General features: G+C 48.6%; 1 protein-coding gene across 3 annotated transcripts in view; it reads right to left on the minus strand.

The window, feature by feature from the left end:
- Nucleotides 1–24702, minus strand: part of NCOA2 (nuclear receptor coactivator 2) — a 768019-nt gene that overhangs the window by 680061 nt on the left and 63256 nt on the right. For all 3 annotated transcript variants that reach the window (XM_086965858.1, XM_086965859.1, XM_086965857.1), the window contains exon 2: nt 540–644. In XM_086965858.1, the coding sequence (XP_086821984.1) occupies nt 540–625 (86 nt within the window). In that variant the 5' untranslated portion in view covers nt 626–644. The remainder of the gene's footprint in view (nt 1–539; nt 645–24702) is intronic.

Below are 24702 nucleotides of genomic sequence, written 5' to 3' on the forward strand. Positions count from 1 at the left end.
CTCATATTCGTTCTTTCTTTTTATGGAAATTCCTTCATGTAAATTAAAAGCACTGTATGTTTTTGAGTGTGTCCAGAGCACAAAATGAGTCAAGCTACAAAAGTGGTTCATTTATTAATTGCAAAAGCAACTCAGAGTCCAGGCTAGTGTGAATCAAAAGCCGAATGATGCAAGGCTGAAGCCAAGAAGGATGATTAATAGGAAACATGGAAGGAATTGGCTTGCCACTACTGTGCACCTTCTTCCTGGAATGAATCTCTTTTTACAAGTCAACTGGATGGAAAAGGTTTTGAATCTGCAGGTTTAGGTCTCGTTTTCTACAAAATTCTTTTCAAGACACTCTTTACGTAGAAACCTCATCCTTCTCCTATGTTTTCTGTAAAGTTTATATTGCACTGAGACTTTTACCATTTGAAAAAGAAAACACCTTTGTATTAACTGTGATGTAATTTTTGAGGCCACAGCATTATGTATAATGCACGTTTCTTGAAACATTTCAATAAGTCAACATAACAATGTCTTTGGGATGAAAATCTAACCTGGGTCCATGCGGATCAGGGCATTCCTTGCGCTTTCCCAACTCTGCCCTTGATAGGTCAGAGGTATTTTCTCCAATTCCACTCATCTTGAAAACATATCAGCAACTAGAAGGGGAAAAAAGGGATTTATTAAGAGCCAAAACATAGATTACTATAGTTACCTGCATCTTCAGAAGCATTGATTCAACATGTAAATAGAGCAGAACTTGTACTGAATAAATAGTAATTTCTTTGGGTGTGGACTTTGAATGCTAGATCTTTGGATCCTGCCAAGCTGAATGATACTTTTTTGCAGTTTTTCCAGCACCGTGACCCAGCATTAGAGAGCTTTCCCTCAGAGCCACACTATAGCGTACACATGTTTTTGAGGCACGCAGAGATTAAATGATTTGCACAGGATCTTAAACTGAGGTCAGAATTCGAAACGTTCCAAAGTAGGCAGATCTAGCCAGTTGGCCCCACTCTTCCCTTCATGCAAAATGTTTACAAGACAGGAAGTACAAATTAAAACAATGAACAAAACACTCGCCAATTTTAACCAAATCTTGTAGACGAAACCTGCACAATGCAACGGTCTAAAAAACATGTAGGACCTCAAAAGTCAGATAGTAGTGACACAGCTTACTAACAGAATTATTTGGTAGGAGAGGAAATGGGAACACGATTAAAAACAGCACTGTAACAAGTGAATGGAGAGGGAAGTAAGGAGTCTTCTCGAAAGCTTCTGGATTCGGGTTTTTATGAACACTAGTAAAGGTCAACATGTTTCTATCTTTCTGTACTCTCATAACAGGATTACCATGAAAAAACATAATGGGACCACAATCGGTGGAAATTCCCATGAGAAAAAATATTTTCTAGCCATTTGAACCTTGAAGTCACCTCATCGCCGGTCCAGCAGCAATGAAAATTGCATCTAAATGTAACCTGCATGCTATGTTTCCTTCAAGATTCTACCAGGACCACCTTCTTACTGAAATTAAACGTTTACTTCACGGCTGCGTGCTTTTCCAGGATGCCACCCACCAATCATTTCAAAACACCAGATGACAGACTTGGAAGAGGAGAAGTATAACAGAAGAACTGTTGAGCAAAAAAGAGTACATCTAACTAAGACTACTGTGGATCAAGGAAGCTGCATATGTGACTCCTATTAACACATCACTGACTACATGAACAGCGGGCAATTTCCTACTTTGTGACTTCCAAGAGGCACATTAAAGTGCCTAAACCCTTTGCATCACACGGTTTGAATGTGCGGCCATTCTTACTAGGTGTTTGTAGGGATAACTCAACTGATGTATATGAAATATCTTCATTTGTTTGGTTTATTATTTTAGAGCACAAAAATAGAAGCAAACATTTTTGCATAAGATACAAACAGAAATACTTCATGCAGTCTCAAACTCCAGCATCAGAGAAATGGTATAACTGTGGAATAAGTAAGTAGAAAGCTCGATCAAGTATTCTTTACAAATAATTTTGGAGCCTAGCATACGAACAAAGCCGTGAAATCGGCAGCTTTGTTAGACCCACATAAGAAAAGCCTCCAAATTCAGTAAGGTGCCATTTCAGCATAGTGCACTTTGGTGCCAGATTAGATCATAAAACTTTATTTGGCAGTATAAACCTAAAGACACTTGCAAGGTATGCTGGATAGCTTTTCACATAAGGCAAACACTTAAATTTAATCTAGCATTTAACAGGTACTTAGTTAAGTTTCAGTTAGACGGTCATACCATAATCTAAACAATACAAATGGCCAAAACGTGTGTACCATTTACCGTTTTGAACAGATTATTTCTTGTTGTGAGTAAGATGCTCTACAGCTACATAGAGATAAAATGACTCCCAGAAGAAAAAGTCACTTACCTTTGGTAAGAATATTTCTGGTGGACACATATCTCCCTGTAGATGTTTCACCTTAGAAATAGCAGTCTGAACTAAAAAGATTAACCAACACTAAACAGTGTGCTTTTGTGTCTGGTGAAGCCCACAAAGAACTGATGAGCCACTCTCTCCAGTCTAGCGCAGTTAAAAAAAATATAGGACACCTCACTCCTGGGTCCAGATTATGCTGCTTTCTACTCTTTGGAGGGACGATGAATAGTGTCCTGGGAGAGATGATCTGGCCCATATGAAAAGCAGATATCCCTTTTTGAAGAACAATTATTTATCTGGGTAACATATTGTGAATGGTGACTGTAAGACCTGGCACCATTGGCGCGGGTCTCCCTTCCATTTTTGCTATTGCCTCATGTGTTTTTGCTGGTGTTAGATGCTTTGCGCACTGTGCCACTGCTGTCCAGTGCCACAGTGCGAGCGCGCCCTACTGTAAATTAATGTATTGATTAGTGGTTCCCTGATTGGATATTTGGTTTACTTGTCAGACCCTAGTACAGTGCACTGAGTGTGCCCAGGGCGTGTAAATCCAAATGCTGCGAGTGGGCTTGCAGCACTGATTGTGCCACCCACAGAAGCGGCCTTTTAAAATGTGTCTAAGGTCTGCCATTGCAGAGCCTGCGTGCAGTCTGGTACTGTCATGCTAACTGGGCAAGTGCACCCACTTACCCATCCCTAAACCTTCCCTTTTCTTCATATTAGTTACCCCAAGGTAGGCCCAAGGGCAGGGTGCATTGTAAGTATAAGGTAGGGCAAGCCCTGATGTGTGTGGCATGTCCTAATAGTGAATTACAGCCATTTTAGTTTTTCACTATTGCAAGGCTACCTGTTCTCCATAGGCCAAAATGGGCTGTTAGAATTATTACACTTTATAATCCTAGCAGACTCGGAGAACATGGTAGAAATTCGAGTTTAGTATGCCTGGACTCAGAATAATAAAATACATCTTTTAGTGAAGTTTATTTTAATATTCTGTGTTTGCAAACCATGTGAGCCTGCCTCTGCGAGGTTGTGTATTCCTTGTCTGGGTTTGTGTGTGACAGGGCTGGGGAATTCCAGGAGACCGGCTGGGGCAGCCTGGTGGTGAATAGGGAGATCTGCATCTAGATGGGAGGGAGGAGTTGCACCTGGGACCTGAATAGGGCTGGGTCTTCCCTCTAAAATGCTGGCTCCACCCCCTGTGGTGCGTCTGATGTCTCTGCCCTGCACACTGAAAGAAGAGAAGGAAGACTGTCAACCAAGTGCTCCAGGACTGTAATTGTCTTCCACAATGCTGGCTCCACCTCCTATGGGGCGTCTGATGTGCCTGCCCTATGCTGTGAAAGGGAAGGAGAAGTCTGGTAAACAGAGTGCTTCAGAACTGGCTTGAACTGGGCACAGGCCCCTCTCCCCTCACAGAATAAAGGATTTTGAGGTATAAGTATTGGGACCCTGATCTCATGAAATTATCACTTCTGGACTTACAAGACGAAACCTCTGCTAAGGAGAAGGAACCTGAAGAAATTCAGGAGAGACTATTCCCAAGCTGAAGGGCTGCTTGGGGGATTGGCATGCAGTGGTTGCCTGACTTCCAAAGAGAGGAGAAAGAACTTTGTGGACTTTCTTTCAACTTGTACAAAGATCTCCAAGGGCTTGGAAGAGAGCTTGCCCCCAGACCGAAGTCCCAGGACCAGTGGACTTCACCAGCCTTTGTGAATTGCTGCTGGAAACAAGTGGCTACAGAGGCAGGGTGCTGTGACCGACTCTCACGACCGGCCCGATGTTCTGTAAGCACTGCATCAAGCAACGTCCGCCTCGAACAATGCAAGCTCTGGCTCACCGACTCCGTCCGGACGTCGTCACCGAGCCGTAGCCTGCACAGCAACTGGAAGGACACCGCGACGTGCAACGCCTCACTACATCGAATCGAACTGGTCTGACCGACGCGGTCACTGCTGCTGAATTCGAGTCCTGTGACCGCACCGGAGTTGGGCACCGCTGCGCAAGCTTCGCTACGCACCGCCCGACTCGCAACGCTGTCCGGTCTGATCGACGCTAGCTCCCGAACTCCGGCTCGTTCTCCGCACCGCAAGCTGCAAGCTCCGCATCGAAGCACCGTCTCGCCCTGCAACGCAAGCCTTGGATCCACCGACTGTCAATGGGCTGCTGCCTGCAACGCATCGAGGGACAAAGCGTCCTGCAACGCTTCCTTTCTGCACAACGACGATCACCCGAACCGGCTCACAAATCCGTGCCGGCCGCCCCAAGTAAAAGGTACTGTGACTTGGTCTGACGACATTTGAGTGGGCCCGTACCGACGCGGTCCACTCGATTTGCTAGATTCTTATTTTCAACGATGCTGAAGCCCGTCCGGCCTACTGACTCGCACAGAACCTTGATTTAAGCCTTTTTAACAAGAAACCTTAAAAGCTAATAGTACTGTGGATTATTTTTGTTGTTTATTGGTCTTGTGGTAACTCTATATAAAATATACCTATTTTTTATATAAAACCTTGTGTGGTGTCCATTTGTAGTGTGGTCACTAGGTTACTGTATGTGGGCACAAATGCTTAACTTACACCGCCTCTGAAATAAGTCTTGACCGCTTGCGCCACGCTGCCTAGAGGGTGAGCAGGGGTTATTTTAGGAGTGTAATCCCCCTTACTCTGACTAGAGGAGAGGGTCTCTATTTGTCACAAGTACCTACCTGCGCCAACTAGAGACCCCCAATTCTAACAGTGACTGACAGAGGGCTGAAGTTAACCAAATTTATGGGGTGCATTAACTGTCTCTGAGACAGTATTCATAGTCAGAAGCTGGGCCGTGTATCAGTTCAAATGGGAATGCCATTTAAAAAAGTCACTACACACTATTCAGCGCCCACCAAGGAACAAATATTTCTAAATTTCCAGAACATGTACCACTAGTGGAGCATTAAACAAGCAAGGCCGATTGCGGAGGCATGTGAAGACCGGTAATAGCCACTTCTATAGCTGGCTGGGTAAGCAACAGTGCTAAGCAGAGGACATTGAAAAGGCAAGACTGAAATCAATTCAGGCCTTCATACTCACACCACTGAAACAAATGAGTGACCTGCATCAATGGTTTTTAGGACAGATTTCTTGGCAGGCAAGATTTGTCTACCAAATGAAGTTGCAGACACAATCAACTCTAGCTGGTTCAGCTTAATCTCTAAGTGTGAAGCTGAAGTGCTTGGGGTTGGGATGGAGGCCCTGTCCCATTCAGCTACATGAATAGGTAGGTACATGCTGCAATGGAGAAGCTAAATCCTGAATGTCAACAGATGGGCATGCCAGATCCTCCTAGCCCAGTTTGGGGCAATCAAAATCAACTGTGCTATCCCTTTCCCAGGCCCTCTGGAGGAAACTCGTCTAGCAGGCCCCAGGACCAACTGAACCTGAAGGCATTCCCATGGAACCATTCAGAAGGAACCATATGGAACAAAACTAAGAACATTTCTTGTTGTATGCCTTGACTAAAAGATACATGCAAGAATAACGCAGTCTGAAAATCATGCCTGCCACTTCAAGATACAACTGCCATCCATGGTCTTCCAGGGAGAGGCCGCTAACAGCATCTGCCCTCATCTTGAGGGAGTCTTCAAGAGGTGTAGCCAACTTGAAAGTCCTCTATTGGTGACCACCACAGAAAATCATAACCCAGTGCAGTGGCATGACCCCACCCTGTCCTATCGCTATTGATAAAGTGGTTGGTCAAGGTATTGTAAGAAACTTTGAATGCTGCTCCCTGAGACTAAAGGGAAGAGATTTACAACAAGGGGTGGTGAGGGACAGAGTCTCTGAATTAAGCAGAAAGCTCTCACCCAGTCAAGAGATCAGGGCTAGATCCAACACCGTTTTTTAGCTCACTGCACCATCCCAGTTTCAGAACCTGGCTGTATGCAAATTAGTCTGTTCCTGTCCCAGTGCATGATGGGAACAGGGCAAACCAAACTACAAAAGCCAATTCTTACACTGGGAAGGAAACAAGCTCCCGGGGACCGGTTTCTGGCATTACAGCCGTCTTCGGCCCGGTTTGCTTGAATCCTGATGGTGCAATGAGCAAGGGTCTCACATCTGAGAATACCCTTCCACGCTTAGGGTGGACAAAAATATTTACAACAAGGGGTGGTGAGGGACAGAGTCTCTGAATTAAGCAGAAAGCTCTCACCCAGTCAAGAGATCAGGGCTAGATCCAACACCGTTTTTTAGCTCACTGCACCATCCCAGTTTCAGAACCTGGCTGTATGCAAATTAGTCTGTTCCTGTCCCAGTGCATGATGGGAACAGGGCAAACCAAACTACAAAAGCCAATTCTTTCACTGGGAAGGAAACAAGCTCCCGGGGACCGGTTTCTGGCATTACAGCCGTCTTCGGCCCGGTTTGCTTGAATCCTGATGGTGCAATGAGCAAGGGTCTCACATCTGAGAATACCCTTCCACGCTTAGGGTGGACAAAAATATTTACAACAAGGGGTGGTGAGGGACAGAGTCTCTGAATTAAGCAGAAAGCTCTCACCCAGTCAAGAGATCAGGGCTAGATCCAACACCGTTTTTTAGCTCACTGCACCATCCCAGTTTCAGAACCTGGCTGTATGCAAATTAGTCTGTTCCTGTCCCAGTGCATGATGGGAACAGGGCAAACCAAACTACAAAAGCCAATTCTTTCACTGGGAAGGAAACAAGCTCCCGGGGACCGGTTTCTGGCATTACAGCCGTCTTCGGCCCGGTTTGCTTGAATCCTGATGGTGCAATGAGCAAGGGTCTCACATCTGAGAATACCCTTCCACGCTTAGGGTGGACAAAAATATTTACAACAAGGGGTGGTGAGGGACAGAGTCTCTGAATTAAGCAGAAAGCTCTCACCCAGTCAAGAGATCAGGGCTAGATCCAACACCGTTTTTTAGCTCACTGCACCATCCCAGTTTCAGAACCTGGCTGTATGCAAATTAGTCTGTTCCTGTCCCAGTGCATGATGGGAACAGGGCAAACCAAACTACAAAAGCCAATTCTTTCACTGGGAAGGAAACAAGCTCCCGGGGACCGGTTTCTGGCATTACAGCCGTCTTCGGCCTGGTTTGCTTGAATCCTGATGGTGCAATGAGCAAGGGTCTCACATCTGAGAATACCCTTCCACGCTTAGGGTGGACAAAAATATTTACAACAAGGGGTGGTGAGGGACAGAGTCTCTGAATTAAGCAGAAAGCTCTCACCCAGTCAAGAGATCAGGGCTAGATCCAACACCGTTTTTTAGCTCACTGCACCATCCCAGTTTCAGAACCTGGCTGTATGCAAATTAGTCTGTTCCTGTCCCAGTGCATGATGGGAACAGGGCAAACTACAAAAGCCAATTCTTTCACTGGGAAGGAAACAAGCTCCCGGGGACCGGTTTCTGGCATTACAGCCGTCTTCGGCCCGGTTTGCTTGAATCCTGATGGTGCAATGAGCAAGGGTCTCACATCTGAGAATACCCTTCCACGCTTAGGGTGGACAAAAATATTTACAACAAGGGGTGGTGAGGGACAGAGTCTCTGAATTAAGCAGAAAGCTCTCACCCAGTCAAGAGATCAGGGCTAGATCCAACACCGTTTTTTAGCTCACTGCACCATCCCAGTTTCAGAACCTGGCTGTATGCAAATTAGTCTGTTCCTGTCCCAGTGCATGATGGGAACAGGGCAAACCAAACTACAAAAGCCAATTCTTTCACTGGGAAGGAAACAAGCTCCCGGGGACCGGTTTCTGGCATTACAGCCGTCTTCGGCCCGGTTTGCTTGAATCCTGATGGTGCAATGAGCAAGGGTCTCACATCTGAGAATACCCTTCCACGCTTAGGGTGGACAAAAATATTTACAACAAGGGGTGGTGAGGAACAGAGTCTCTGAATTAAGCAGAAAGCTCTCACCCAGTCAAGAGATCAGGGCTAGATCCAACACCGTTTTTTAGCTCACTGCACCATCCCAGTTTCAGAACCTGGCTGTATGCAAATTAGTCTGTTCCTGTCCCAGTGCATGATGGGAACAGGGCAAACCAAACTACAAAAGCCAATTCTTTCACTGGGAAGGAAACAAGCTCCCGGGGACCGGTTTCTGGCATTACAGCCGTCTTCGGCCCGGTTTGCTTGAATCCTGATGGTGCAATGAGCAAGGGTCTCACATCTGAGAATACCCTTCCACGCTTAGGGTGGACAAAAATATTTACAACAAGGGGTGGTGAGGGACAGAGTCTCTGAATTAAGCAGAAAGCTCTCACCCAGTCAAGAGATCAGGGCTAGATCCAACACCGTTTTTTAGCTCACTGCACCATCCCAGTTTCAGAACCTGGCTGTATGCAAATTAGTCTGTTCCTGTCCCAGTGCATGATGGGAACAGGGCAAACCAAACTACAAAAGCCAATTCTTTCACTGGGAAGGAAACAAGCTCCCGGGGACCGGTTTCTGGCATTACAGCCGTCTTCGGCCCGGTTTGCTTGAATCCTGATGGTGCAATGAGCAAGGGTCTCACATCTGAGAATACCCTTCCACGCTTAGGGTGGACAAAAATATTTACAACAAGGGGTGGTGAGGAACAGAGTCTCTGAATTAAGCAGAAAGCTCTCACCCAGTCAAGAGATCAGGGCTAGATCCAACACCGTTTTTTAGCTCACTGCACCATCCCAGTTTCAGAACCTGGCTGTATGCAAATTAGTCTGTTCCTGTCCCAGTGCATGATGGGAACAGGGCAAACCAAACTACAAAAGCCAATTCTTTCACTGGGAAGGAAACAAGCTCCCGGGGACCGGTTTCTGGCATTACAGCCGTCTTCGGCCCGGTTTGCTTGAATCCTGATGGTGCAATGAGCAAGGGTCTCACATCTGAGAATACCCTTCCACGCTTAGGGTGGACAAAAATATTTACAACAAGGGCCAGGGACAGACTGATTTGCATATAGCCAGGTTCTGAGCTGGGATGGGGCAGTGAGATAAATAACGGTGATGGATCAAGCCCTGATCTTTGGACTGGGTAAGAGTGGTCTGCTTAACTCAGACACTCTGTTCATCACTACGCCCTTTTCTAAATCGTTTTTGGCCACTATAGGTGTGGCAGGGTATACTCAGACAGGAGTCCCTTTCTCACTGCTCCATCAGGATTCAAGCAAGCCGGGCCGAAGAAGGCTGAAATGCCAGAAACCGGTCCCCAGTAGCTTGTCTCCTTTCTGGTGAAGAATTGGCTTGGTAGTTTAGTCTGCCCTGTTCCCATGATGCACTGGGCCAGGGACAGACTGATTTGCATATAGCCAGGTTCTGAGCTGGGATGGGGCAGTGAGATAAATAACGGTGATGGATCAAGCCCTGATCTTTGGACTGGGTAAGAGTGGTCTGCTTAACTCAGACACTCTGTTCATCACCACCCCCTTTTCTAAATCGTTTTTGGCCACTATAGGTGTGGCAGGGTATACTCAGACATGAGTCCCTTTCTCACTGCTCCATCAGGATTCAAGCAAGCCGGGCCGAAGAAGGCTGAAATGCCAGAAACCGGTCCCCGGTAGCTTGTCTCCTTTCTGGTGAAGAATTGGCTTGGTAGTTTAGTCTGCCCTGTTCCCATGATGCACTGGGCCAGGGACAGACTGATTTGCATATAGCCAGGTTCTGAGCTGGGATGGGGCAGGGAGATAAATAACGGTGATGGATCAAGCCCTGATCTTTGGACTGGGTAAGAGTGGTCTGCTTAACTCAGACACTCTGTTCATCACTACGCCCTTTTCTAAATCGTTTTTGGCCACTATAGGTGTGGCAGGGTATACTCAGACATGAGTCCCTTTCTCACTGCTCCATCAGGATTCAAGCAAGCCGGGCCGAAGAAGGCTGAAATGCCAGAAACCGGTCCCCGGTAGCTTGTCTCCTTTCTGGTGAAGAATTGGCTTGGTAGTTTAGTCTGCCCTGTTCCCATGATGCACTGGGCCAGGGACAGACTGATTTGCATATAGCCAGGTTCTGAGCTGGGATGGGGCAGTGAGATAAATAACGGTGATGGATCAAGCCCTGATCTTTGGACTGGGTAAGAGTGGTCTGCTTAACTCAGACACTCTGTTCATCACCACCCCCTTTACTAAAGGGAAGAGAACCTTCAAAGAAAAGAGGAGTGCCAGCAGCTCCCTCACTTTTATGTGCAGGCACTGCTGCAACACAGACCGAAAGCCTTTAAGCTTTATATAGCGCAAACTAGACCCAAAGGTATCAGAGCGCTCTACATTCCTGATTACAACGGATTGTTCATGCCAGTGTGCCGATCTCTAATTTTCAACCTTTTTAGACAGAAAAGAGTCTATTCCACTGGCGTCACCAACTGGGTGCATCAGAATCAGCTGCAGAATCTGCACTTCCATAGGGGACTGAGAGTGAGACCATGGGGCACATTAACATCCTTGGGAATTCAGAGACGGAGAGTGGAGATGAGAGGAGACCTGCTTGGACTTCTTGTGTTTCTTTTTGAGCTTAGGACTTATTCAAAGACTTGATAAATGACAAATACCTGTTGTGGGGGCAAGCTCCAAGATCAGGAATGGGTCCAGCTCCTTGACTTTGAGCGGAGCGGCACTTACGTGACTTCAGCCGGTGCTCGGTGACATACAGCTTGGCTTTGCAATCCTATTTAGCCTTCAGCTAGATCGGAGCACACAACTCGCATGACTTGGGAGTGGGGCCCCGATCTCAAACACTTACGACATCCCTCCTGAAGATCTGACAGACATTTCTTTGTGACAGTCTCTACAAAGCTTAAATCCTGTAGAGAATTTTCCCTTGAACACTGCTAAAATAATTTTTTTAAGGGAAAAGGTGCAGAAAAAAAAGGAACGGATGTCGGTGTGCTTGGATGGTGCTTGGGCACCTATACGTGGCTTTAGTCATTTCCAGGCTGGAGCAGTCGACACAAAGCTACACAACATCACCTTCCTGTGCACAGGGGCTGAGCTGAAAAATCTTCTAGATAAAGTCTGGCACTTGGGGTTACTCTAAAGGGAAGGAATCTGCTGTTAAAAATATCCTTCAGAAAAGCGGGTTCTTAGGATCATCTCTTAACTTAAAGTCGTTCAAAGACAGGTGGAGTTGGAAGCAGGAATGTATTGCAAAGCTTGAAGACAAGCACAGACAAGAAACAGACTCATTTTCCTTGTCTCCGACATGAGGAGTTTTGCATCCACTGATCTGGAAGAGAACGAGTGCCTATGGGGAGAGCTGACCTTTCAGGTGCTCAGGGCAGAGCGATAAATGGCTTAATCGGCAAGGGAGTTTCACGATCATGCAAGTTAAAGCAGCTGGCAGAGCAATATGAGAACGGAGGACTAACAGAGTCCTATATGTGTGCCCCAAGAATTTACAGGGTTTTTTGCATTCTAAACTAAATGGAGTCGCTGGAGCTTGAAAGAACCAAGTTTACTCGGTTCCAAAGCAGCAAAGTTGTGACTGCTGATATGCATTCGGAACAAGCGGTGAACTGCAAGGGTTTTCTTAAGAGCCCAAAATAGACCAGGATTAGAATAGATCAATGCATTCCAAATGCTAAAAAAACAAAGGCTTAGGTTTTCGAAGTTTTTCTTATTATTAGGAGGATTGTTACAAATCAAGTGCAGTTTTGTGATGCTATTTGGCCTCTTTCCCAGATAATGGAAGAAAATCAATATTCTGCATTCTTGCGTTCTAGAAATACTCAACTGAAAGTTTACGAATAAAGGTAAGAAAAGAAGCCACACGATATTTTACTTAGTCGAATCAAATTCCCAAGTCATGACGACACCGAAGTTCAGCTACAGGGAAGCATATACAAGATTCTTCCCCCATTAGCACCATAAATGCGTTAACACTCGCAGCTTGTCCAGAAAGGATCGGTGTGAAAAATATTTTATTTCACCCTAAAGAATTTGTGTTTTACAATATACTTGTATGAACTAACAAGCCAAAGTATTTCAGGATTTTCAGTAAGGTAAATGGAAGATGGTGCAAGAAGATATCAGATCAAACACAAAACCTCAGAATATGGCCAGTTAAGTGAAGCAGAAGCAAGATTCGTAGATTGATATTAACTGCAGATTTCCCCCTATTCACAATAAAGAAAAGCGTGCAGGAAAATGGAACACAAAATTCAGTCCAACTATTGTGCTTGTGACAGTGTCCTATGGCCGGTCTCCTATAACACAGAGCACTCCACACAGTTGAACAAGATTTGCAGATTATACTGAACATACCAACTGTTCCTCTAAACTTTAGCCTTGTAGCTCATGGGTATCAAGTCGCTAAGGGTTGTGTGAAAAAGCAGCGAACGGGCCACAATCAATCAAAATAAATGCATAAATAATCCAGTAGTAACTGGAAGCACCTGGGAGGTAGAATAAAGAGGGACAGATTTTCTATGTTGCCACAATATTCCCACTCCAGCTTTTAGTTCGCTGCGTTTGTATCCAAAAATTGTAAATATTGCTGCTTTAGGCAAGATGATTAAATAAACGGCAGCCACGAAGCTTTCCCCCATGTCTCCGTTTATCTAATGGGAGCATCTGCGCTGCTAGAGGGATATTTTCATCCATTATGGTTCTCATTCCACAAAGTCTGCTTCCAAGTACTTTACAGCGAGGTGGGTGGTGAAGAGAGCCATGATAATGTTACTCAGGGAGAGGCTTCAGGGCCCCTCAAACCCTTAAGCGGTCCCCAATTCAGCCCAAGGCCAATGGATAATTGTTAGATATGGGATAATTAGGGGGCCCTCATGACATTCTGAAGGGGGGTCCCAGCATTTAGTGCTACGGTACAGCTCACGGTTGTTAATAAAGTACAATATGTGGATCTCAAATAGTGTTTATTCAGACCTTGGCAGCACTTCGAACATACAGTCTAGTATAATGTGGAGATCTGGTGATGAAGGAGTTCTTAGGATAGGAGGCTTCTTAAACTAAGTAGTACAGTACAAATGCCTCCTCTTCCCTAGGCTCCCATTTCTTATGAAGGTACTGCACATCCTTGGATTTGAAACCAGTATAGGCAAAGCCAATAGTCTTGCCTAGAAGAGCGATTACATTTGGCAATGTTTTGTAGCCATGCTGCATGGAAGATTTGCAGTGTGGTAAAAATAAAATTTAAAAAGGTCTCGGCTAAAAGACGCGCGTAAGCGCGTCTCCGCCGAGATCTTATGTCAGGGACGATGCTTCCCAGGAGACAGGGTCTGTCGCGCGCTTTGCCTCTCTGGAGGCGATTTCCGCTGGCCACGCGCTCGCGAACGCGCTCAGCTGCTGTCTCCTGGGAAGCAGCTACACCACACGCGCATGCGCAGAAACAGCGACAGACACACACGAGCGCTCATGCACGCACGCACCCACACATACAGCGAACCCAGCGTCGCATGCATACACACACACACACACACGTGCACCGAGCATCCCCCCCCACCCCTCCGTTGTCGCACCCCTCCCCTCCGCCGTCGCACCCCGCCCCCCACCCCTCCGCCGTCGCGCACACACACACGCAGACATACAGGCATTCTTCCCCCCCCCCCCCGCTCCGCTCACCGGTCAAAGGCCCTCCGGACACGCAGACATACAGGCATTCTCTCCCCCCCCCCCCCCCCCGCTCCGCTCACCGGTCAAAGGCCCTCCGACCGCGGGGCTCTCCCTCGGTGCTCCTCCAGGCACTCCGTGGGCGCGGGCTTCACAAAACGGAAGTCCCGCCCCACAATAGGTTTCGTTTTCTCAGTCCCGCCCCACGTTAAGTTTCGCTTGCAGCTCGTTGGGTATAAAAGCTTGTCGATCCAAGTGTGTGTGTATTGCAGTGCGGCCTCGTGTGCACCAGTATGAGCTCAGGCCACTATTAAGCCAATAATTCAACACCTCGCGTTGCACATTGCCATAACCCACGCGCCACTGCAGTTAACCAGCGCCAGCACAGAGACCAGTGCAGCGGGCGATGTGAAACCACACAGCTGGACCGCCAGGCCGCACACTCAGTACTCACTGCCAGCACCCTCCTCACTTCCGCCCGTGCCCCCTCTGCCGCCCTGCTCCAGGGCACCCCAGTACTTCTCAGCGCGGAATACCCTGGTGAATGCACGCCACTGCCGCCAGTATTGCGCGGCTCAGTGACGTAGCGAGGATTCCACGGACCCCGGTGCTACCGCGCCTGCTGCGCCATTCCCAGCAGCGCCCCTGCTCTCACATAAAACTCAGTGTCTGGAAGCGATCACGAGCAGTGGGATGGACAGGCTCGCCCAGGCTGGCAGTGTCCATACCCGTGGTGCCCAGCTCCAGAATGCAGTGTCTGGAAGCCCTCACACGCCGTGACAGGCGGGCACTCTCTGCCAGGCTCCCCTTGCCAACTATCTGCTGAGCCCGATTAGCACTCTTTAATTAATCTGCGAGGCTGCAGGGAGGCGCTGACCTGTTCACACTCACAGTGACCCTGCCCCACCCGCGTCCTGCCCTCCCTCTCCAGGAATGGGGACTCCCTCTGGGGAAGCCCGCTCTGTGCCAGGCCCAGCCGCCAGACACACGGAGGTGGAGAACGGCTGCTGCCCAGACACGCAGGGAGTGACCACGGACACGGCTGCCAGCACCACACTGCGCACAGCGCGCCCTCCAATCACGCGGCGGCCGGTCAGGATGCGACCCTGCGGGCACCGGAGGGCACCCCGCGGCGCAGTCTGTGGGAGTCCCGCTCGGGCACTCCCTGCTACCAGCGCCCCCTGCCAGCTCCGAGCGGATCTTTAATGGTATTTAGAACTACATGCATACACCATCTTCAATAAAGTCATTGCACATTTTCAGTAACACCTAAAAATGCATTTAACATAGTGAAAAGAGGCACTGGGCGTCCACACAGAAAGCCAACACTCCCCACAGGGCTTTCATGAACTGCTGCCCCCTCCCGCCAGCAGCCCAACTCAGATTGAATCATTCCCGCCGGCAGGTTTACTCCGTCGGAGGCTCACGCTGTGTGCTCACTCACTGCCATGCTCACTCACCACTGGGCTCACTCCATATCAAGCTCTCTGATTGGACTCGCTCACCAACAGCCTCACTCCGCGCTGTCTTCAGTCACTGCAGAGTAGTGAGTGCAGAGTAGTGAGTGCAGAGTGCAGAGTAGTGAGTGCAGAGTGCAGAGTAGTGAGTGCAGAGTAGTGAGTGCAGAGTAGTGAGTGCAGAGTAGTGAGTGCAGAGTAGTGAGTGCAGAGTAGTGAGTGCAGAGTAGTGAGTGCAGAGTGCAGAGTAGTGAGTGCAGAGTGCAGAGTAGTGAGTGCAGAGTGCAGAGTAGTGAGTGCAGAGTAGTGAGTGCAAAGTAGTGAGTGCAGAGTAGTGAGTGCAGAGTAGTGAGTGCAGAGTGCAGAGTGCAGAGTAGTGAGTGCAGAGTAGTGAGTGCAGAGTAGTGAGTGCAGAGTAGTGAGTGCAGAGTAGTGAGTGCAGAGTAGTGAGTGTGCAGAGTAGTGAGTGCAGAGTAGTGAGTGTGCAGAGTAGTGAGTGTGCAGAGTAGTGAGTGTGCAGAGTAGTGAGTGCAGAGCAGTGAGTGCAGGTGCAGAGTGGTGTGTATTGGCAATGTAAATGACAATGCCATTTATTTATGATTTAAAAAAAAAAGAAATGTCATGAGCAATGCCAATTGCTCTACCTTTAATGATGCCGAGACCATTGCATTGCAAATGCTTGTTTTGTAACCCCTTTGGTGCGGAGGACAGCTCCAGGCCATCCTCCGCATCGGTGTTCGTGTGCAGAGGAAAACGATTAGTTTCTTACCTGTCGGTGTAGTTTTGCAGCTTGATGATCTTTCTGGATTCACTATGCTGTGCATTATTCCGCGGTCTTGTGGTTGGGTCCGGATTCGTAGTCTTTTTTCTCTTTTTTTTTTTTGTGTCCCAGGTGGGCGTCGGCGTCACCCTTCCTTGGGTGTATTTCCGGTGACGTCGGCATGCTTCCTGCGGAAGCTCCCATCCCTGGGCGCCATCTTCGGATTCTTTTTTCCGTGTTTCCTCCGTTTCCGAAGTGATGGCAATGTTCTATGTAGGTGAATTTTCCTTAACCGCCTTGTATGTAAAATCCATTTTATCTATTCATCTTCTCTTTTCTCTTTTTTTTTTTTTTTTTTTGACCACCCCTTTTCTCTCCAGCCTCATCTTCCTGGCGGAGGTGGGTGGGTTCGCTAGTGAATCCAGAAAGATCATCAAGCTGCAAAACTACACCGACAGGTAAGAAACTAATCGTTTTGCAGCGTGAATCTTTCTGGATTCACTATGCTGTGCATAGATTTTGTAGCGGTTTCTCATTTCCGTGGCGGCTGGGTGGAAGATGAGTTCTGGTTTCTGAATATGTGCTGGAGCACCTTTTGTCCGACTTGCGCTTCCTTGTTCATCTGCACATCCACGCAGTAGTGTTTTGTGAACGTGTGCACTGAAGCCCATGTTGCCGCCAGGCATATGTCCTGTATGGGCGTGTTAGCCAGGAAGGCTATTGTGGCCCCCTTCTTCCTAGTGGAGTGCGCACGCACTCCCTCGTCTAGTTCCTGTCCTGCCCTGTTGTGGCAGAGCTGAATCGTATGTGCTATCCATCGTGCAATAGTGTTCTTCGTTACTGCTTTGCCCATGTAATTTTTGGCGAATGACACAAAGAACTGTTTCGTTTTCCTGTGCTGCTTTGTCCTTTCAATGTAATGCATGACCGCCCTTCTGGCGTCCAAGGTGTGCAGAGCTCGCTCAGCGCTATTGGTTGGTTTTTGGAAAAAACTTGGTATCTGTATGGACTGGTTCATGTGGAACCTGGAGACCACCTTCGGCATGAAGTGTGGGTCCGTCCTCATCACAACCCTATCACTATGTATTTGTATGTAGGGCTCCTGTAGTGTCAGCGCTTGTAGTTCGCTTACCCTGCGTAATGACGTTATAGCAACTAGGAAGGCTGTTTTCATGGTTAGCATCTTTAAGGAGGCCCTGTGCAGTGGTTCAAAGGGCTCCTTCATGAGTTCCGTGAGAACTATGTTCAAGTTCCATGCTGGTGGTGGCACCCGCTTTGGCGGTGCGATCCTCTTCGCTCCTTCCAGGAACCTCTTGACAACCTGGGATGTGAAGAAGCTTCTGCCCATCATCTCACCCCTTGTGTAGGCTACTATAGCCGCTAAGTGGACCCTCAAGGAGGATGAACTGAGTTTTTTGTCCAGCAAGTGTGTCAGGTATCGCAGCACTGTGGAGTCTTTCTTCATCTTCTTGTGAAGTTGTTCACGTTTGCACCACATCGTGTATCTTTTCCACTTTGCGACATAGCACCGCCGTGTGCTCGGCCTCCGTGCCTCGCGAAGGACCCTGAGGGTGCTCTCTGGCAGTCTCAAATGTGCAAACTCTATGTCCTCAGGAGCCATGCTACTAGGCTCATGGTCTCTGGCTCTGGGTGCAGCACCTCCCCGTTCTGCATGGAGAGCAGGTCCTTTCTTCTGCCGAATCTGTGGGGTGCACTCTGTGACATCTCCATGATCTGCGAGTACCATGTCTGCCTCGCCCACTGTGGCGCGACCAGTATCAGGGTCATCTTGCTCGCTCTGCATTTGCTCAGTACTCGGTGTATCAGTGGTATCGGGGGGAAAGCGTAGGCAAATCTCCCGGACCAATCTATCCATAGGGCATTCCCAAGGGACCCCTCTTCGGGTAGTCTGGATGCGAAGTACTGGCATTTCGCATTCTGGCGTGTTGCAAACAGGTCCACTGATGGCGTTCCCCACCTGTTGAATAACCACCTCGTTTCCTGAGCATTGAGCTCCCACTCGTGGGATGCCGATGTCTGTCTGCTCAGCCAGTCTGCCTGAATGTTCTCTTTCCCTGGTAGGTGTATGGCTAGCAGGTCTATCTGTAGTGGGATGGCCCATCTCCATATCTCCTGTGCCAGTGTTGAAAGCGTTGTTGACTGTGTTCCACCCTGCTTGTTGATGTAGAACATCGCTGTGGTGTTGTCCGTCTGCAGTAACACCCTTTGTTTGTACAGTCTTGTCTGGAAGGCTTTCAGTGCCAGGAAGATTGTCCTCAATTCTAGGTAATTGATATGCTTTGTCGCCTCTGCTGGCGTCCACAGTCCTCTCACATTGAGCTCCTCCATGTGAGCGCCCCATCCCTTCAGGGATGCGTCCGTGGTGATGGTCACAGTCGGAGTTGGGGGTGTTAGAGGTTTTCCCATTGTTAGGTTTTCCCAGTTCCACCATGTCATCTCCCTTTGCACTGCGTGCGTCACCACCACAAGATCCTCCCAACTGCCTGACGCCTGTGACCACTGTTCCTGGAGCCACTCTTGCATGGGTCTCATGTGTAGCCGCACATTCGGCACCAGGTGGATGCATGACGCCATCATCCCCATGATCTTGCTCGCAGTCCTCGCTGTCCGAGCTTGCCCCTTCCGGTAGAGGCGAGTTTCCTTGACCAGTGCCCTTGCTCTCTTCTCGCTGGGGAACACCTTGGCCTCCACGGTGTTGATCACCGCCCCCAGGAAGGTCTTCACTTGCTCCGGTTCCATTGACGATTTTTCCCAATGGACGGAGAACCCCAGGTTTATGAGTGTGCTCGTCACTGTCTGTGCGTGGTGTTTGCACCTTTGGTACGAACTCGCCTTCACCAACCAGTCATCTAGATAAGGGTATACGTGTATCCCCTGTCTTCGTAGGTGTGCAGCGACTGCTGCGAGGCACTTCGTGAATACCCTTGGTGCTGATTTGAGTCCGAAGGCCAGCGTTGTGAACTGGTAGTGGCCTCCCCCGATTGTGAACCTGAGCATATGCTTGTGCTTTTTGTTCATTGGTATGTGCAAGTAGGCGTCCTTGAGGTCTATCGTGACCATGAAGTCTCCGACCTGCAGTTGCGGTAGCACCTCCTGCAGGGAGGTCATTTTGAATTTCTGTGTTCTTATGAATTTGTTGAGGAACCTCAGGTCTAGGATGGGTCTCATCTTGTCGTCTACTTTTGGTACCAGGAAGTACGTCGAGTAGACCCCCTTGTTCCTTTCCTTGAATGGGACTCGCTCTATGGCCTGTTTTTGCAGAAGTTCCTTTACCTCTTCCTGAAGCCTCGCCAGCTGGTCTCCTGCTGGTGGTCTTCCCCTTGGTTTCCTGCTTGTTGGCCTTTTCTCCAATTCCAGGCAATACCCGAATTGGATAATGTTTAGGATCCATTTGTCTGATGTGATTTCTCTCCATTCCTGGAGGTAAAATTGCAATCTTCCTCCCACTGGTGACATGTGGTCGTAGGTGTTCTGATTGTCTCGACCCCTTGGTACGTGGTGCCCCCCGGGGTCCTTTACCTGGCTGGGCACCCAGAGTTCTGTGGAGTCACTTCGAGGAGGGCTGCTGTCCCCCTCTCCTATTCTGGCCACGTCCGTTTCTCCCTCGAAAGGACTGACCTCTTGGTTGGTACTGCCAGGACTGCTTCTGCTGACCTTGATGTCCCTGTGAGTCTGTCTGTTGCGTTTGCTGGAAAGCCTGGTGTGATGTACCAGGTTGGTTTCCACCTCTCCCGCCGGGCCTCCGTGACGGGGTGCCTCTTCTGTTGCCTCTGAATTGCAACGCCCCCATAGACCTTGCCGTCTCATTATCCTTCTTGAGTTGGCTGAGTTTCTCGTCCACAGTTGCCCCGAAGAGCGTTTCGCCGTTGAACGGTGTGTTGAGGATACTGTGCTGCACCTCGGGTTTGAACCCTGAAATCCTGAGCCAGGCGTGTCTCCTTTCTGTGACACCCATCATCATCAGCCTGCTGGCAGTGTCTGCTCCGTCCAGGGCTGTCTTAAGGCAAGAATTTGCCGCATTTTTCCCCTCTTCGACCAACATCTCGGCCTTCTGCCTGGCCTCCTGGGGTAGGTCCTTCACCAAGTGCCCCAGGCCGTCCAAGATCTGGTACATGTGCCTGTTTATAAGAGCGTTGGAGTTAGCCATGCGCCAGTGGGTCGCAGCATTCCGTTCGATCCTTCTGCCCACCAGATCCATCCTCTTGCTCTCCTTATCCGGTGGTGGGCCCGAGGTAGTGGATACGTTGGCCCTCTTCCTAGCCGTGGCCGTGATAATGGAGTCTGCGGAGACCTCGCCTCGAATGTAGGCCGGGTCCTTCGTGGAGTGTTTGTATTTTTTCTCTGTTCTAGGGGTTACCGCCTTGCATGTTGCGGGCTCCTTGAATGCTTCTTGTCCCTGAGCCAAGACGCTCTCGAGCATTGGGAGGAACTGGCTCCTTGTCTGTGTTGGGAGCAAAGTCTCGAGCAGGAAGTCTGCTTTCTGCTTTTCCTCGTCGAGCTTTAGCTTAAATGCCGCTGCGGCAGACTGTATCGCCGAATTGTATGCCCCGATGTCGTCGGGCGGCGAGGGCCTCGAGGGGTATGTGTCGACCGCCTCCTCCGGGCTCTCGGTGTCGATATCCAGGTAATCCTGTTCGTTGGGGTCAGAGGTGGCCGACTCGGCGTCCAACCTACTGCCCTCCTCCTCGTCATAGCCGTAATCCTCGTAGGGATTCTCCTCATCTCCCTGGTCGTCGACCATCTCGGCGACCGGCCCATGTGTGTCGACGAGTTCTTCTTCCTCTTCTACCAGATCTAGCACAACGTGCTTGGTCTTGTGTGGGATTGTAAAGGCACTCATCTCGGCGTCGAAATCCTTTTTTCGCTGCAAGATGCTCGCCATCTCGGCCTCCAAACGCCGTCTTTTCTTTTCCCTTTCGGCCGCGTTCTCGGCCTCGGAACGCTCGGCCCCTCTCTTCGTCACCTGGCTCGGCGGCGAGACTCCCGGCGTCGAATGTTTGGACGTCGAACCTTGTTTCGGGTCCTTGGATGTCGTCAAAGTTTTCGGGTCTTTCTCCCTCGACGCCGATCGGTCCCTTTCGGAGACGATCTTCTGCGCCTTCTGCTGTTCAACAGCTCGGCCCCTTTCGGAGGCGATCTTCGGAGCCTTCTGCTGTTCAACAGCTCTCGGCGCCAGGGACTCCTTCTCCGAGGATCCGCTGGGCCTGTGTGTGGTCGCGGACTGCAGATGTCGCTGCGTCGGCGCCTTCGGGGTCTGGCCCTCGTTCTTTCGAGACTCAGGGTCTCTCGTGCTCTTGTGGGACGTCGAGTCTCCTACCTTATCAGGCGTCTTCTTTGAATCGGTCTCTACGACCGTGTAGCTGTCGTCTTCGGCGGCAGCGTTGTCCTCTTCCTCTGAGGACATCCCCAGGTCGTACAGCGAAGGCGTCGGGGCTTTTCCTCCGAGGGTGGCGTGTGCTACCCTCTGACTCTTCCTCACACGAAGGGTCTTCGCGGCGAAGACGGAGCAGGCGTTGCAGTCTTCGGTTCTGTGGTCCACCGGTAGGCAAAGGTTGCACACCGGGTGCTGATCTTTCTGCGCGTACTTGTGTCTGCAATTCGGGCAGAACTTGAACGGCGTGTTGTCCATCCTCGAGCGTTTCAGGCCTCCCTGACCGCGTGGACGTCGATGATCGTCGAAGTTCTCGACGTTCTCTCCTTCTTCTCTCTTCGCCAATGGTCTGCGAAGTCTTCCTTGGTCTTCTTCCTTCAATTTCTTCTCGAACTTCTCTCTTTGCAGTACTTTCTCCAAAAATGTCTGGAGCCCAACGGGAACGATCCAGACCCGACCGCGGAAAAAAGAATCTGAAGATGGCGCCCAGGGATGGGAGCTTCCGCAGGAAGCATGCCGACGTCACCGGAAATACACCCAAGGAAGGGTGACGCCGACGCCCACCTGGGACACAAAAAAAAAAACAAAAAAAAAAAAAAGAGAAAAAAGACTACGAATCCGGACCCAACCACAAGACCGCGGAATAATGCACAGCATAGTGAATCCAGAAAGATTCACGCTGCAAAACTTCAGTTTGACCTAGCACACAAGGCAGGAAGTCCCTCGGGTGCAAGCACCAACGGGATTTCCTTTAATTTATTTTAGTTTTGTGAGGTGGGGGAAGAAATTGCCCAGCTCTTGACGTCAAAACGACGATCGTGCACATGGCGCACTGACAATTTCTGAAAAAACTTTAAGTGAAATGGGGGCTCATTTCACTTTCAATGCTTCAGTGATCGGGGCATACCTCAGCCCCCCAGCACAGAAGCAGATGGGAAAGCTATCACTGGACAGGGCAAACACTCCCCTTTATAATGGTACCTTTCCCTAGTCGATCCCTGCTTGGGGATCTCCGCAGGAGGGTGATCCCAAAGCAAGAATCCATTCCACTAGACACCAGGGACTCTTTTTGAGAGGGTGAAGCAGCCCCGCTCCACCGCAATGGGCTAGTGTTACCTCCCCGAGCCTAACAGTCTTTCTATCCCCCCACCCCCAGAAGTAGATTGGAGGTTCTTTACCTTGCATTTCTGAGACAAACTTCCGCAATCAACAGGAATCCACAAAATTCATACCTCTGGGTGTTCCCTCACTTGTCCCAATAAAAATATTACCCCACTTGCGTGACTTGGCTTAGTGTGCCCAATGGGTACAAATCAAACCAAGGTCAATGAGTTGTTTTAAGAGACTCGCATTGACTTTGGTTTGATGCCGGCCAGTTGTGTGCATTAGGCACAGCCACACAAGTGTGGTGGGATTTTTATTGGGAGAAATAAGGGAATGGCAGGTGATAGGAAATGTGTGGCACACTGTAGATTCCAGAACTTTCCATCACAGAAATGTGATGAAAATGTGTTTTTTCGTCTGATTGAGGTTTCCAAGGGCTTCCGGGTAAAAAAACCTTTTGCGAACCATGCAAGTCACCCCACTCTGGATCCCCCCGGGAGTCTAGTCTTCAAAAATGTACGTTTGCTAGGTTTCCTTAGGTGCCGGGTGAGGTAGGGCCCAAAATCCACAGCTAGCCGCATTGCAAAAAAAAAAAAGGTCAGTTTTCAGTTGAAAAATGTGGTGACCATGTTGTGTTTTGAGGCCTTTCCTGTGGCAGGCACTAGCCCTACCCACACAAGTGAGGTATAATTTTTATCTGAATACTTTGGGGAATATTGGGTGGTAGGAAATATGTGGCTCCCCACAGATTCCTGAATTTTCCATCGCAGATACGAGAGGAAAATCGGGTTTCTAGTCAAAGCTTGAGGTTTGCAAAGAGTTTCTGGTCAAGAAAACGCTTTAAGAGCCAAACGGGTCACCCCACACTGGATTCCCCTGTGTCTCTAGTTTTAGAAAGCAAACAGGTTTCCTAGGTTTCCCTAGGTGCCTGCTGAGCTAGGGTACAAAATTCACAGCTATTCACATTGAAAGACATGGAAGTTTTCAGAGGAAAAAGAATTGATGTGCCCATTTTGAGTTAATGGTACTTTACTGTCACTAGGCCTACCCACACAAGTGAGGTACCATTTTTATTGGGAGACATGTGGGAATAGAGAATAGTAGAACATGTTCTATTAAGAATTGTATTTCTCTGCATTTGTGCCTTCCAACTGTAAGGCAGTGTGCAAGAAAGATTTTTTGATAAATGCCATCTGACTCGCATGGTAATACGAGTGCCTACAAATTCAGATGTAAAAATAACCGCTTCTCATAAACTCTAAATCTGGTGTCCATTTTAGAAACCCATACGTTTCTTGGATACTCATTTTTCACTTTTTATATTTTACTATATGAATTGCTCTATACCCAGTAAACAATGAAAAACCATTGCAAGGTGCAGTTCAGTGTGGCTACCTTGGGTTCTTGGAGAACCTACAAACCCTATCTTTCCCCACAGCCAGAAGGATCTAACAGACCTAATGGTATATTGCTTTTGTAAACTGACCATCATGACAAGAAGTTACACATTTTTTCGAATACATTTTCATTTTTATGTCAACAGTTTGTTTTGGAAAACCTAGAAGCATCTACTGAATTTACAATTTTAGCTACTTGCAGAAATGTATAGCTTTCCCGGATCACTCATGGGTTTCACCCTGGTTTCCATCACAAACTGGAAGTAGGTTGAAAGCACAAAAAGAAGGAAAAACAGGCAACCTCTTTGAAAAATACCAAAACTGTGGCGAGATCCATCTTCTGTTGATCTGTTGATCTGTTTGTTGCAGACCATGAGTCCAGACAATACTTATTGTAATGTACTAAACCATATAACAACGGTCTGAAAATTAGTTTACATTAAGCAATAGTTGGAAGAGAATTTCCATTATCTGCGTTGCTTGGCAGTCTGCTTTTTTTGGTGATAGAGCAGCACTGCCGAAGAGTACATACGGATAAATCTTTAGTCATTTGTGATGTGTCCAATAACGCTTCACCTTCTTTGAACGTGATGATATTTAAATTCATGCTGTCTATCTTCTTTGTGGGTCTTAA

Source organism: Lissotriton vulgaris, chromosome 4_1 (assembly GCF_964263255.1).
Source record: "Lissotriton vulgaris chromosome 4_1, aLisVul1.2, whole genome shotgun sequence".
NCBI lineage: Eukaryota > Metazoa > Chordata > Amphibia > Caudata > Salamandridae > Lissotriton > Lissotriton vulgaris.